This window comes from Podarcis filfolensis (assembly GCF_964270895.1).
Source record: "Podarcis filfolensis genome assembly, chromosome: 1".
NCBI classification, from domain to species: Eukaryota; Metazoa; Chordata; class Lepidosauria; order Squamata; family Lacertidae; genus Podarcis; species Podarcis filfolensis.
In genome coordinates, this window is record NC_139604.1 from 86,880,074 (window position 1) to 86,895,621 (window position 15,548).

Genomic DNA, 15,548 nt, shown 5'->3' on the forward strand with positions numbered 1-15,548 from the left:
TCAGAGTCTCATACCGCAGAGCCCATATTGGGAGCAAGTCCATGCCTTTTCCTGTCCCTTTGGAAGAACTTTGAAGTAATTTATCTATCCTCCGTCTTTCCCAGTAGTTAAAAAGTGCCCCATTGGTTCTTTCTCTCTCTGCAATTTCTTAGCATGCTGCTGACCCCTTTCATAAATGGCTTGGTTTATTATAGGATTCTCTCGGAAAACTCAAGTGTTTGGCAAAAGGCATCCTGGGGCCATCCAGGTCCTACTGGAAAATTTCCGTCCATACCCCAAAAGCACACTAGCAAGCAAGTTAGAAGATTAGTGCATTTGTACCTGCTTTAAAGCTCAGCTCATCAGCCTCTTGTCCTGCGTAATCATACAGTGCTCGCACCCGCACGCCTGGTACCTTTATGTCGTCCTCATGCCCATTGACCTCTGGGCGCTTCTTGGGAGTGTCTTCATCCGACCACTCTGAGATTTCTTCTTTCCCTCCACTGTGCAAGGGGATAGGGGAAGAGGAAGAATGGGAAAGAAAGACCATTTAAAACCCAAAGTTCCTTCTTTATTTAAAGCGTCCCATTGCCAAATCATGCATCTTTCTAGGAGAAGAACAAATAAGAGGAAGATGCAAAATATGAAAGGCAAAGAAGTCACCATTAACTGGGGGGGGGGGAGTGAGGGGAGAGAAAGAACGAGAATGAGCAGAATAGCAGGTCTTCAAAAACACAATCTTTCCAGTAACCTTGACCAGTTATGGAAATAACTACATTAAAAGCCCTAAGTGACTACAATCAGGGTAGAGAGAAGGTGGTCTATTTGAAGAAAATTGAAAAAGAGTGCGCTAACACTGCCCATCTCCTTAACTAGAAAGTATTAAGAAGCTACAGCAAAGGAGAAGCAAGGAAACAGGTACCCTAAGTAGTCTTAAGTTTCATACTAACTTCATACAGGCCGAGGCCTTCAGGGTATCATAGAAGTGACTGTTTTGCTCCTCCTGGTATGAATACCTGTGGATTGGCAAACAAGCCTTTTTAAATCGAGAAAAGGGCAAGGTTATGCTGCAGAATAGCTACTGCCGGTGATATTCGTGTTAACAAAAGCAGACTCTACATTGCAGTAAAGGTTAAGATAGGAATTTATTATTTCCTGTACTTCTCTTGTCTTTTCCTTCTTTGTAATCTTGTGCCAACAGCCACTGGACCAGCATGCTCAGTATGCCATCTGGTCGGGTTTTGAATGCAAAGCACCCAGCTACGAAAGCCAGAATGTTTGCTATCTACCAACTTCACTGTAGAACTAACATGAACTGTGTTTGAGTAAGAAGGGCCTGGCTAGCTGACATCTCTCTTCATAGTGAACAGATGCAAATCAAGAATCCAGAACTGCCTTTGTTGCAGCTGGAGGAATCTTCTTCTTTCCCTGAGATCAGCAACAGCTGGAGAGGAAAATCCTGCCAGCGTCCTCACTCTGAGACTAATGGGTGGAACAAGCAGAGGCAGAGCTACATCAGCGCGGGACAGAGGAGAGGCACAGTGCCAGTCATAGCTTCTGCCCTTCCAGCAGGTCTAACAACAGCCCTGCATTCCATCAGACTATGACATTTATCTCAAAATTTGAAAGGGCCTAGCCTCTGTATGCTCTTGTTAATGGGAGTTCATATTCTCAAAGGGAAGCGGAAGGTATTGCTATACCCATTTTTGGTGAGTCAGCCATCCTGCAATAACACTGCCCTCTCTGCTCCAGAACCCGAGTGTTACAGGTTGCAACTTGCCTTTGCTTTGTCGGTGTAGGGGTCTGTTTCACACCATCACCTGCAGGCACAATGCTAGTCAAAGTCACATCTTCACCGCTTTTCCCACTTTTTTCCTTCTTGCTGATTGGCCTCTGTGTCTCCAAAGACCATTCCTAGAGGGGAGGAAGTTATCAGTCCCTAGTTCCAAAAATATTTCAGAAGATTAATTGAATGCTTCCTCTTCCCCCCCAATCCAACACAGACAATGGACATCCTTTATGTGGAGGGGCACTTCTTGCTTATTTGCAGAACAAGGTCCCAGGTTTGATCCCAGACAACGCCACTAAAAATGGAACAGGTTTCACCCTGGAGTGCAGAGTAGTCAATATTTGGTTAGATTGACAAATACTCTGGGCTGGTAGCTTTGCATGTTCCTATCATGCCAGGTATATTATGCATCTCGTTTCTGTTCCATAGAGAAATAGTGGTGAGTGCTGATTTCAGCAGGATGATACGAGACACGACTTAATTTACAACCTAAAGGGGGCAAGTTCCCTAGTATTTCCCACCAGAGAGGGATGGCTTACCTCAAACTGAGGCCAGTTCATAGCCATGCCTGGTCCATGGGTTTGACGCCACCACTTCAGGTCCTCTTGGTCATCTGCAGCCATTATTCCCTGATACAAATCCCGGTAAAGTGCATGGAAGCTGCAGGCATGAAGAAACACACAACAAGCATAAGGGACTCTGTTTGGAAAGCTACATAGGCATGTAGGAAAGGACAAACAGAAATATGTTCCTACAGTACCAGGAGATGTAGCCTTCCAAGGGCAAAAACACCTTAAATAGTTCTCATCCCATAGGATGCAATAAGGGCAGAGAAGCCCTCTTTTACTTACACACACACACACACACACACACACACACACACACCTATCATTGGTAGACAGGTTCAGATGGTTGTGCAGATCCAGGAACATCTCTTTGAAGAAGCACAGCCGTTTGCATTCTGCTTCCTGACAGCCCTCAAAGACCTGTTCCATGTCCTCCATATACCGAGGGTTGTAGCGATTGAGCTCATCCAGCATCTTCTCATACTGATCCTTGCACTGCAGGGAACCAAAACAAAACATTTGTGAGCTGTTGACTGCCTATAATGCTCAGAAGTACTGGGACCGAGGTGGGACCCATGTTTCTTGCTGGTTGCTCTTTTAGTTTCACCAGTTGAATGAGAGTATAGTAATTGACTTCTACAGTTCTCTTCCATGAGCACCATTCAGTTTAGGGGCTCTACGGGGCCTTGATGCTTTCTGAGTTCTCTGTCTGGTTAGGAGGCAGCAAATATTGCAGCCAAGGGCAATGGCCCATCTGCTTAAAGGGCTACCCATTGAAGCACTGGGCTGCCTCTCCACCCACAGAATTTAGTCAGTGACAAAGATCCAAAATAAAGTTTGTTTCTTGTATTTAATTTTTTTAACTGCCATGCCACTTTTCTGGTTGGTTATCTAACAAAGCAGTTTACAAACAGTAAAATGCTTTTCAAAACAAAACAATTATACAACTATGAAATCATACTGTATTCAAACATGAAAATAAAACAAAACCAGCAATTGCTGCCATCGCCTTTCAATCTCTAAAGGTCATTCTAAAAAAGCTTTGAAAAGTCTGCTTACAAGAGATCTGTGACAGAGCTTGCCTAACTACTCCCTGGCACCATTCCATAGGCAGGTGAGCCACCACAGAAAAGACCCTGATTTTTGTTCCTGCTTTTAGGACTCTCCCTCATCTTAAGAGAGTCAATGGCCAAAGTACCACCTTCCAACATTACCTACCTTCTCTGCTTCTTGAGCACACTTCTCGACACGCTCCTGCAGTTTACGCATCTGCTCCTGCGATACAGAGGAATCTGCTTTGGCATGATTCTCGCGTGTCTGTGCCGTCTTTTCCTCCTTACGAGAACTATGGTAATTCTTTTTTGAAGTTTCCACCTAACAGAGATATTATATGGAATAATGTATCAGCAGTGTTATTTCCCATCACATACAGAGACAAGCAGCTGTATTCAAGAGGAAGTGGCAGGAAAGCAGCAAAGTACAATTTACATCTCAACACTGCCTAACCTATGACCAGCAACATGAGGCTGAACAATAGGCTGACTGAGCTGTTTTGCCATCTGTTAAGTCCCAGACCATAAAGCTGATTAATCAAATAATTCCAAGGGTGCCTATCGAGATGTTTGATAGTCTGTTTATTCCCCCATCTCCTGCTTGCAACTTCTTACTCACATCCTTCAATTTTTTCACCCAGGGCTTCTGGGCCTTGCGGAATCCATCCTCTGCTTCCTTTGTCTCCTTGAAGCCACCAATCATCTGTTTATGGTAGGCTTCCTTCTGCCAGGCCTTAATCTTGTCCGAGTCTTCAGCAGCCAGGCGGTTCCGTACTTCCAGATGGATCTCACTAAGTTTGTCTGCAGCTGTCAGGAATGCATGCCAGGCTTTTTCCAGTGTGCCATATTGAGGGCCTAGATGAACCAACAAAGATGACATGGCAACGTAATTATGCAAGTACAGAAGGAACCAGGTTTGGAAACCAGGCTTTGTTTGTTACCAAAGTCATCTATCTCAAAAGTACATTTACTGCTCAAAAAGAAAGAGCTGCGTGGGAGGAACACATATTGATAGTAGTGTGAGGCGGTGCATTTGCCTCCTACAGAAAGTTTGCTGAGCTCAACCCTAGGTAACTGCAAGTAGAGTGTGTGCCAACAAACTTCTGCTCAGTCTCTGTTGCATAAAGATTTGATTGACTCCCCATCTTTATAATCCAAGAAATGATCATCCAGAGTTGTACTGGCAGTCCTCCAACCTGCACCCAAGTCTCTCATCGCCTACTTGTTACCATCACACATAGCCTTCCCAGTACACTGTGCCAGGTTACTTTTTGCTCCTCTGCTCCTCCTACATGTCTTTCTGTTGACCAGATTCTGTGGGCTGATGAATTCTTCAGACCTGTGTGGCACTTAGCACTCAGTTAATGGGACAGTAGCTGAAAGCCATGAAAGTAGAATTGTCTTCCCCTCAGAATTTATCCTATAGACGAGGAATGGGGAATCGTTTTGGCCCAGTAGGTCAGATGGTTATCCATGCCCCCACTCCGCAAGCCAACTTTTGAGTGGTAGGTGGATCAACCCACCTGTGAGGCAGCTGCCCCACTCACCTGTCAAAGTATCTTGTGAACCACAGCACAAGGGGTGTTGCCAACCCTATGCTTGGCAAAGTACCAAGTTTAAGGCTTGCAATGTTGCCTCCTTCAGGGATCAGCTCCATGGGTCATGCAGCCAATCAAGCAGGTTTGAACTCAAGTGTCCAACAGCTAAAGGGAAGTGACTTCAACCATGCTTTCTGCAGAGATCACCTGCATGATTGAGTTCTCCACAGAGAACTTGGTCACACAGCTGATAGAGTTGTGTCTCTATCTGGCCCACAGCTGTTGTCACATATGGGGGCAGGTGGGTGTGGTTTGGGGAACATGACCTCGAGGACCAAATCTGACCAGTGGGCTGCAGAGACCTCACCCCTGCCACAGACTTTCTGAGGGCATTCCCACAAAACTAAAGTCCTTCATCAGCTTTACTTGTTTTAACAAAGCCATTTCTTGTATGATAATTAATTTGAGCAGATTCCTCCATAACAACAGTAGTGGAAAATGGAACAAATAACACATTTATTTTCTTTTATTAAAAAAATATATTTTAACCACACAATAACCCAACAAATAAAAAGTTAAATATTTGCTGGGTAGGTAAATAAAAAAGGGGGAAATATAGAGCATACCAGCCACATGTCAATTAAACTATGTTATGTCTTTAATACTAGAAAAATGTTTATACTGACACTTAGAAGAACAAACATGAAAACCAAAAAGTTTTTCCCATAATACACTTCAAACTAAATCTAATCCTTTACTATATCCTTGCTACATCTGGAAAGGTTTCTGTCCTCTCTCCCCCCTTAAACATTCCTCTCCAAATTTATTAACTTTTTGTTTTCCCTGCCTAACCCCAAAATACGATGTTATCTTGCTCATGGTTGCCAGGTCAGCACCTCTATTTCATTAACTCTTAGCTGAGGGGGCAAGCCAACTCAGAGTGTTGGGGTTTTCCTCCTCCTCCTCCCTAAAGAGACAGGAGTTCCATCTTGAGTGATGTGCTTTCTGTACCGTACCCTTCTCCACAGCAGTCCTCCATTTGCGGGACCAGTCTGTTAGCTGCTGTGCATAGCTCTTCTCAATTTTGGCTCGCTCCTGGAAGCAGGAGACAAGGTCGTTACACAGCCGGCTGCCATCATCCACCCGCTTCACTGTCCGCTTGTAGTTGCCAGGCTGAAATTAGATTAACACCATCAGTCATTCTTGCACACATCTCAGATATATCTTTAGGCAGAACAGGCAAGCCTTTTGAAGGCTTCTGAGCTCTAGGTTCACTCCCATCCCAGGACCCCACCCAAATTCTCAGCTGGAGCAAGGAAGGCGGGGCGGTAACTGGCTTGTCTGTTATGGACACATTCCTGGGACTATTATTATTATTCAGCACTAAGGATCGTGGAACCATTTAAAAAAGGGGCATCCAATGACAACTTGTCCTAGGCTTGCTGTCAGTACTTCTCTGCCAGGAGGTACTGAAACCAAGGTTGATGTAGTATTTCTTAGCACATCCTATGTGACTCTAGACAAAGGGGAACCCTTTTATTTCCATCTTGCCCTCTCTTACCTCCCAGAAACTGCCACTGGGTGCCTCCCCACCAGTATCATCTTCTGATGACATCACTCTGGTTTCCTTGCAGCAGAGAATTTTTGCAGATTTTGGAGCAGCTGGGAAGAAAAGCAAAATAACTGTATATGTAGAAGAACATGGCAATTCCAATGAGACACTGAAAAGGAGAGAGTCATCCAAACCCAAACAGGCTAGCCCCATTATATAGGAATGTTGGTCACTATCTACAGGGACAAGAATGAGGTAGGCCTTCTGGTTCCTTGTGGGGGAATCTTCACATACAAGTACCACTAGTAGCACAAAGTACTTACAGGACAAGTCTTTTCCGTAATGCTGGGAGGAGTTGGGTTAGGGCCAGACTGGGACATGCCCAAGTGTGCAAAGGCACATTCACCCCAGCTGCCTACTTTTCCAATTCAGTTCACAGTCAGGAGTGTGGGAGGCATCTCTGGTAAGGGATCTCTGTCCCAGGGGAGAAATCTGGAAGCTGCTCCTGCAACAGCTGAATCCACTGAGGAACACTGTATATAGATTTTTAAGGGACTAGATGTGTCATTTCAGTACATCCAAGCCCCTATGAAATATTCAAAATTACTACATTGCCTACAAAAAGCTAATGTCATCAGTCAATCTCCAAGGTTCTGCAGACTGCCTTGATTCTTACGGTATTATCAAAGGACTTTTGTTTGTTCCCTTTCTGGGAGGAAAAGAACTTACCAAGCTGTTTAACAGAACAAAATAATATTGTCAGCGCTTGAGCTCTTGGGTTTAAGCAGACCATAGTTATATCTTACCACCACACGAGTGGCTACACTGTAGTGCATTTGCTCACTTTTCACCCTAGCAGCCTCCAGTGGCAGACTTTGGGCTCTCAAATTTTAGTGGCACCTGGCACCCCCACCTCTTGTGCTCTGTCCTATAGCTTTGTTCTGGTGCACTGGTCATGCTACCCTAAAACCACTTCCTCGGTCTCACTTTCCTAGATATTCACTCGGTAATATACACATGCTTATCTAGTCACTACAATTCTAGTAAGACTGTGTCAGTGGTCTCAGCTGGCATGCATGTAATGTATACAGCAAAAATAGAGGTTCCCAGGCACCCTACACAGCCTGTTTTGGTGACAGGAGGATTCCATTATCATAGCTCATTATAAAAGTTAGCTCATGGTTAATGACTGATGGACATACTTGACTGTTGCTCATTGCCTCTTGCACATTCCTTGCTATAAAAAGCTGCCCCACACCCTGGAAAGGTATCCAACTTGCTCCCATGGCAAGGCAGAGCTCCCATGGCACAAAGGACTGGGTTTCATCCGCCCTTCAAACGCTTGTGGCAATAGTTTCCATGATACTGAATGCTCCGAGAGATCCTTAAGAGAAAAACTGGCACCCAAACAGAAGGAGATTAAGCCACTGCTATGTTGCCACATCGGCCCTCTCCTGTTACGTGGGAAAGCGTTTTTTAAATGCATGCTCCTGGTTTAGGTACTGAAAACTCTAACAGCCCTAGCTCACCTGACCACCAAGGAAGTTAAATCAGCTACCAAGCAAGCCCAAAGACTCCGTCCCAACAAACTAGGCTCACTTTCTCTCACATACGTTTTAAGAGTCCCAGTTTCGTTACAGATTTACATACCCAAACACAAGGCTGCCAGATACCAAGGGATGGAAGGGACGTCTCTAGGTTCTTAAAGTGCTTGCTTAGTACACTGGAAAATGTGGAGTCAACACAGCTTTGTAGCCAATTCTCACTGGCCTGACTCAAATACAGCTACTGCATCTGACAACTAAGAAAACCCTCTCACCCAGAGTGTACTTCTCAGTTTCAGCAGATCTAAGGAGGGGCACTCTCAAATATAGCAACAGGAACAGCTACCCCCTGCAATCCAAGGTGTCACTCTCTAGCAAATATACTGGAAATATGCCAAGTCCTACTGTAAAAAGATATTACCCCAGAGTTTAGAAGTATCAGGGTGGTATGAAAAGGCCCAGTCAGGACAGCTGTACAAAGCAACAGCTCCTCACCAACCGGAAGGAGCCAACACAAACATGGATCTCCTGTCCAGGCAGCACTGGCCCACAGCCCAGCTCTCCCACCTGCCCCAATTAATCTGCCTGACTTCCTTCTCTGGGCATCCTACAGCCAAGATAAAAATGATACTTATTTATGGTTTTCAAAGATGCATCTCATTTTTAAATAAAAACAACACTCATTGAACAATAAATATCCTTTGGACAATCAAAATTCAGCTTCCACATAATTTGAGTCAACAAGTGATTTCTTCTATCTGAAAGGCTAGGAAATGAAGTTTACCCAGCTGGATTTGCTCCAACTGGGCCCCAAGCAATGCTGCAAACTTCTGCAGGCAGAATATATATTGACTTATGCACAGCACCATGTGGGGATGCTCATACAGGGACCACTTAAGTTATTAAACACATCTACACAACTGCTGATTCCTTGTGAGCTAAACTAGGGAAAGCCCAGAGTGTAATAATTAAGAAGTCGTTACTGTAGGAGTGACCCATGGGGTAGCCCAGTCATTTTGTTTTTACTTTAAGAACTTGAATATACTTGTTTGGGAAAGGTTAACTCCTCTACAGTGGATTGAGTTTCTCTAACTATAGTAATTGTGCCCCTCCAACACCCTCCTCCCTCTCAAATTATAAGCACTTTCTCTCTGTCTGTGGGTTTCTTTTGTTTTTTGAACATACAAACTCTAGGTCCAAGGCTACCATTCTGTAACACCAAAGTCACAAGAAACGTAGTCCCGAATTTGCAGCTCAGGGGTTATTTAAATGACTTTAAGATGCCAAATCAAACAAATTAAAGCATCTAGTTCTTCAGTTTCTAGAGTTAAAGCTGAGAATGTTTGTGTTGGGAGGCAAACACAGAACAAGCCAGAATTTAAAGGGGGGGGGGATTCCTCATTACTTGAATTATTTGACCTATAGCTTTGAAACATATGGACTGCTGTCGTCACATGCCCACACATTCCAGGAAACCTAGCTATAAATTATCCACCTGTATAGGTTTACTGAAAACAGAACCTCTCCCTGTGCACCACCCTTCAATGCACCCAGGTGGTGCCTGGGCACTTGAGTGGAAGTTTAAGAAAAGTGCAACCACCTGAAGCTTTTCCACCAACAGGACCACTCGGTGCCTCTGTGGTTGGCAGCAGCACACACCAATAGACAAGCTGCCCACGGGGTATCCAACCTATTGTGACCAGATAAAAGCTAATGTATTTTATTACCCTATGTTGCATCCAAACACGCAGCACACATCAGCTAGTAGAGGTAATCTTTACGGGACTTGGGGATCAAAGTCCAATGAGGTTTGTCAACTGGGATAATTTCATGTTCCAGTGTTTCCAAACTGGAGTAAGGGATCCAGCCTGACATAGTTCTACTTAGGACCTGCAGGACCCCCTGCCTACTCATTACTTACTTTCTCTTCATACTTCAGGAATATTTTCTCAATCACTCCATTGAAACTACATTACCCACAGTCATTAGTATACTGTTAATATTAATTATTCTGCAAATAAACAAGAATAAAGCCAGCTTTCAGTAGACCTCTGGAAAAGTGGATTCCAAGACAAGAAACCTTTCCAGGTCCCCGCTGTGTTCTCTATCTTCCCTGTCACCTTGTGTCACAAGAAGACCTGCTTACAATACTAGCCAGAATGTGAGCACAAGTGACGGAGCAACAGCCACCAAGAGCTAATGACAAACTTTGTGGTGAGGAGCAGAGGCTGTTCTGTATCAACTCCAATTATAAATAATCTTAGTTTAGATTTTACAACGTATTATTGAGACTTAATATAATATAATCAAACAAACCAACAAAAGTACATTGCACGCAATACAAATCAGACACCAATAACAAAGAAAACAAAAAAGCAAGAAACATGTTATTCAGTAAAGGAACAAGCAAAGCAACAGGAAATACCTGTACTGCTTAGATTAAATTTAAGATTTGCATTGCCGCCACCTGTAGTTAATCCATAGGGCCTTTAAGATGACACATAAAGAAACACTAGTACTCACATTTTTGGAGTGACCCAAAGTTCACTTTGTGGGCTGCAGCTATGGCACAGTAAAGCTTTTAAACACAGTATTCTTTTTGAAGAGGAGCTTGATAAGCTAGTATTCAACAAAGGAGCTGTTGCTCCTGTGCTGAACAGCAGCAAGTAAATCCTATGCATGCACACTTGTGCAATGGGCGTTTTTCCTTGTCCAGGGGGCACTCCCTAAGGAAGAGTCACCTGGTTGAGAAAGCTGCCAGGAACGAGCATTTCCCGGCCTCTCCCTTGGAATCTATGCCTATTTCAAATGCCTGATCCAGTTTCAGAGAAGATTTAGCTAAGTGTTCCAGTCCCACAACTGACACATCTTCCAAGCAGGATGACATTTCCACACCAGAAACCTTGGCAAAACAGCAAGCCAGAGAAGAGTCAACTTAAGGGATTTCAGGACACTCAGCTTCTTAAATCTCCCAGCAGTTAATAACTGCATATGGAACCATATTGGATGTCTCCAATGTAAACAGACCAGCTTGCCAGATCAAAGACTCAACACTCCTCTGTACTCCTGATAGTCGGTAATATGGGCCCAATATATTTCTGTACCTCAAAAATCTGTACTAGACTTTATGTGCTTAGCCAGCCCGTCTTCAAAGCTATGACTTCGTAGATGTTTCTCTAACATTAAGCATATAATTTTCTTAGTTTCAGGATACTGTAATTCGTATTGCCAACAGACACCAATTTATTCAGAATGCAGTCCACAGCAGTTCTACAGACAACCATACATTTTATTTTGCCTTCAATCCAAGGGGGGGAACAAGATAGATATTGCTCAATTGAGAAATTAGAGCTCTCCAGCTTCTACCTTTCTTTCATTATCTCTGAAAGTGAACAAATGTGCCACATCTAAAGGAAAAGACACCATTAATTCATTAATGCAGAAATAGGTGAGAGAATAAATCCTCAGCTTTCTCCAAGCACCTAAATAGTACCATTTTATAGCATATGTGCTCACAGCTAAATATTTGCTTGTTACCACCCTCATCAGCTGAAGGTGGGGTATTTTTAACTTTAATATGTAATGGTATCACTTCTCCTGACTCATCTCCAGATGAATCAGCTGTATTACAGTACTTCAGTACTTTCAAAGCATTTTGCCATTTGTGTCATGTACATTTCTAACCTCAATGTCAACTTACTTATAAAAGCCAGATCACTTCCAGCTCAATAAATTTAACCAATCTGCTCCCTCCCGTCTCTATGTTGTAGGAGTGAGTTCATTCCCAAACCATCCCTCAGAGGACAGGATCCATTCACTTCTAGACAAGCCTCAAAAGAGCTTGGCTGTCCTGCTTTCTATTTGGCAGCTTACATCAGAGTCAGATAGTTTCCCCAATATTTAAACCAACCTTTCTTGTTATAACGCAGCCTCCCCCAATCTGGTGCCTTCCAGTTATTTTTGACTACAGGGCACTGGGTTGGGGGAAAGCTACTGTAGCACAACAAACACAAACACAGTGAGGCTTTTCTCTAATTGATAAATTGCAAATGATTCATACATTCTTCAACCTCTTCCTAAAACAACTGAACCAAAGACATAACTGGATCAGTAGCAAAAACTGCATGCATTCCTCATGTTTCCCTTAGAATTCCTGTTATTTGCCATGGCATTCTCATTGATTACAAGTGCTTTTATGAACAATGATGACACAATCTGTGTACTGTGCCCTAGCCAAGGAACAAGAGGAGCCAAGTAGAGCAGAAAAATTGTGCATTAACCAAAAAACAAAACACCAAACCATGGGGCAAAATTTATAATTTTCAACCCACTGGAAATGGATATTTCATTTTTAACATATTTACAGACTTAAAATAGTTTGTGGAACTATATTTAATGTGTTTTATTTACACTAGGAATCACTGCAAAAAAAGAAAAGAAAAAGAAAATATTGACCACCAAATCCTATTTACAGTTTGGAGAGTTTGATGACTTGTTTCACTGTGAAGATTCGTGGTTCTTTTCAGTGCAGAGGATTATTTTTTTTTTTACCTATTTCCGTAATGTAGAAATTGCTCTAGGTTTAGTAGCACTCAATATTTGCTTCAGGCATGTACCCAAGCAAGTTTCCCAGTCAGACTACCAGACAACTCTGTTTATTATTATTAACATACAGAACATACATTTTTACCCTTTAGTTGTGCCCGATGTACTCGGGGAACAACTGAATGTGTTCCAGCACTTCAAAGCACCAGCCAGGTGAACACTGCCTGATATAATAATCCCTATACAGTGGTACCTGGGGTTAAGTACTTAATTCATTCCGGAGGTCCGTTCTTAACTTGAAACTGTTCTTAATCTGAAGCACCACTTTAGCTAATGGAGCCTCCTGCTGCCGCTGCGCCACTGGAGCACGATTTCTGTTCTCATCTTGAAGCAAAGTTCTTAACCTGAGGTACTATTTCTGGGTTAGCGGAGTCTGTAACCTGAAGCGTTATGTAACCCAAGGTACCCACTGTATTTTGGAGGGGGGGACTTCCAAGCTATTATATCAGAACAAAACTCTTAAAAAAAAACTTTGTGAAGACAAAGATACATTTATTGGGATTCATTAATATGAAGGGGTATAGCTATTACAAAATGGAGCAAAAGGAAAGGAAAGGGGGGGTATTTACTCTAACTCCATTTTTCTGTTACTCGTTGTAATCAGTTCCTCTGCTTTGATGATGGAGAGATTCATTGTTCACACTTCTGCTGCTATTAAGTAGTTTACTCAATTACTTCCTCCAAGAAGAAAATCCAAAACAACATGAAAGGCAAAGTTCAGAGCCATCCAGAAGTAGAACCCTAGAGACCAACAGCTGTACACCAGCCTATTCTGCAGAATTTAGAGGCCTCTTTGGTTGGGGAGGGGAAAAGGAGTGCGGGGAGAGACATGCCTGGGAACAGCAGATGGAAGAGTTGAGTCGGGATGGCCCACCATCCATGAAAAACCTGAAACTGACAAGGGGACAAATAGAAGAAGATACCTTCACCCCGGTATGGCTCCCCTTTATCACATACACAGCCCAACAAGACAACGACAAGAATCCACCAACAGCATACGAATCAATACGGCTAACCTGATTCAAAAACACAACCACCCCACTCACACATGAAAACGAAGTTCAACACAGCCAATCACAAACAAGCAACCGCACCTTAGGCCAACCCCAACTTCTCTCACCAGCAAAGAAACACAAGCGAATAGTAAAGAGAACCTGCACAAGCGACGCTGACACAAAACCCATCACACATACATTAAGTAAAATAGAAACATTGCCTCCCGACCCCACCCTCACTCGCCTTTCCTCCCTCCATCTCCCCCCCTTTTCTTCCTAATGTAACCCTAATGTCTCAACAAATGAAACTGACCTATGGAAAACGTAACTTGAAAAAAGAGACATTGCGCATACCTTTGTAAACCAATAAAATTTTAATAAATTTTTTTTTAAAGAAAGGATAGATGTTAAGATATTGATTCAAATTTGTTTAAAGTGAAAGTACAGAATGGAGTTAAAAACCTATGAATTTAGATATGCTCAGACATGTTACCAGAACGTTTTTATGAGCATTGATTTACAAAAATTGGCATGATTCATAACAAATAGTTACTAATTTGCTGTGTTTTATTATTTTCCTTAATAAATGGTAAATTATGAAAAACAACAACCTTGATGACGACATTTCCCTCAGCATAGAAAGGAGCGTAGATTTAACTGATTTATAAGCTCTCTCAGCATTAAACAAAATGTACCATTTAATCCTCAAATAGAAACAACATTCGAAGGATGGTTAGTGCCAGTGGAATGGAAGTAACTACTCTGAAAATCCCAAGTACTGTACTTAGAGCTACATTCTAAAAAGTATAATGATGGCTGTCTTTCAAAGCGTAGCCTCTGTGAGCCTCTGGAGGTGCCCTTCCAACTCACTGTACTTTCCCCCAATTAGGTCCTAAAGCTTTTAACTTTCCAGCTGTGCAACACAGACATCTTTAAAAGACATCTGAAGGCAGCCCTGTTTAGGGAAGTTTTTAATATTTAATGCTGTATTGTTTTTAACACTTGATTGGAAGCTGCCCAGAGTGGCTGGGGAAACTCAGCCAGATGGGCGGGGTATAAATAATAAATTATTATTATTATTATTATTATTATTATTATTATTATTATTATTATTATCTCTCTATGTTTTATATCTGGATCTTCCTACTGATTGATGAGAAGTTGCCAGTAACATTTCACTCCTCTGCAGTCTATGCCTCTAACCATGTACGATGCCACTTTCTTCCTTATGATCTGCCCTGGGCTAGAGTGAGATGCCACCAACCAGATCTGCTTAGCCCATGCTTCATATGGGAATTTTGCTTTAGAAAAGCCTTTGCTGACTTCCAAATGTTTGGTGCTCTCCAGCTCCCATCAACCACAGCTGCTTTAAAGGTTTGGCACATCATAAAACCAGAGTCTGATCTAATAACATTATCTATTTACCCTCTCATGCCGATCAGCAGAACCAAGGGGTTCTGGACCACTTCAAGCTGCATGTGGGATGTGCTTGCCTGACTCTTCCCCCATTTAAAACAAAAACAAAACCAACTTAAAAGTGACCATCTGAGAAAGTTAAGCTAGACAGTTTTTCCAGACGTGCCAATTTATTTTTTTCACATATTGAAAAAAGACTGTTTGAAGCCATACAACAGCTCACAGAAACAATATGACATTATAGCACAGTTATGTTCCTCGCCACATTGCCAAAGCTTTAATGTTTAGGAATGCAGGATGCAACTGTGTTATTTCCCCCCAACAAGACAGTGTTCCAATGTCCCTTTCAAAACAATGGGCATGAGGAGCTAACTGTGGTACATCCCTGTTGGAAAAAAGGAAGTTAGCTGGCAATTCTTAAAACTGGTCCACTGCTGATTTCCACTTGGTTCCAGTAGTAATTGTGCCTGCGTAATGCACACAATACTGTGCAAAATAATGCTTCCTCCTCA

The 15,548-nt window shown here is 42.7% G+C and overlaps 1 protein-coding gene across 15 annotated transcripts in view; it reads right to left on the minus strand.

Annotated features, from left to right (window-relative positions):
- Nucleotides 1–15,548, minus strand: part of PACSIN3 (protein kinase C and casein kinase substrate in neurons 3) — a 34,029-nt gene that overhangs the window by 2,434 nt on the left and 16,047 nt on the right. For 4 of the 15 annotated variants that reach the window (XM_083605241.1, XM_083605250.1, XM_083605249.1 and 1 more), the window contains 9 exons: nt 6,486–6,586; nt 5,941–6,097; nt 4,006–4,241; nt 3,553–3,708; nt 2,654–2,829; nt 2,308–2,428; nt 1,760–1,893; nt 930–995; nt 322–482 (listed from right to left, as the gene is read on the minus strand). In XM_083605241.1, the coding sequence (XP_083461367.1) occupies nt 322–482; nt 930–995; nt 1,760–1,893; nt 2,308–2,428; nt 2,654–2,829; nt 3,553–3,708; nt 4,006–4,241; nt 5,941–6,097; nt 6,486–6,539 (1,261 nt within the window). In that variant the 5' untranslated portion in view covers nt 6,540–6,586. Of the gene's footprint in view, nt 1–321; nt 483–929; nt 996–1,759; nt 1,894–2,307; nt 2,429–2,653; nt 2,830–3,552; nt 3,709–4,005; nt 4,242–5,940; nt 6,098–6,485; nt 6,587–8,126; nt 8,316–10,543; nt 10,713–15,548 lie in introns of those variants that run through there. The other 11 variants (XM_083605251.1, XM_083605252.1, XM_083605253.1 and 8 more) reach the window with 7 other exon arrangements.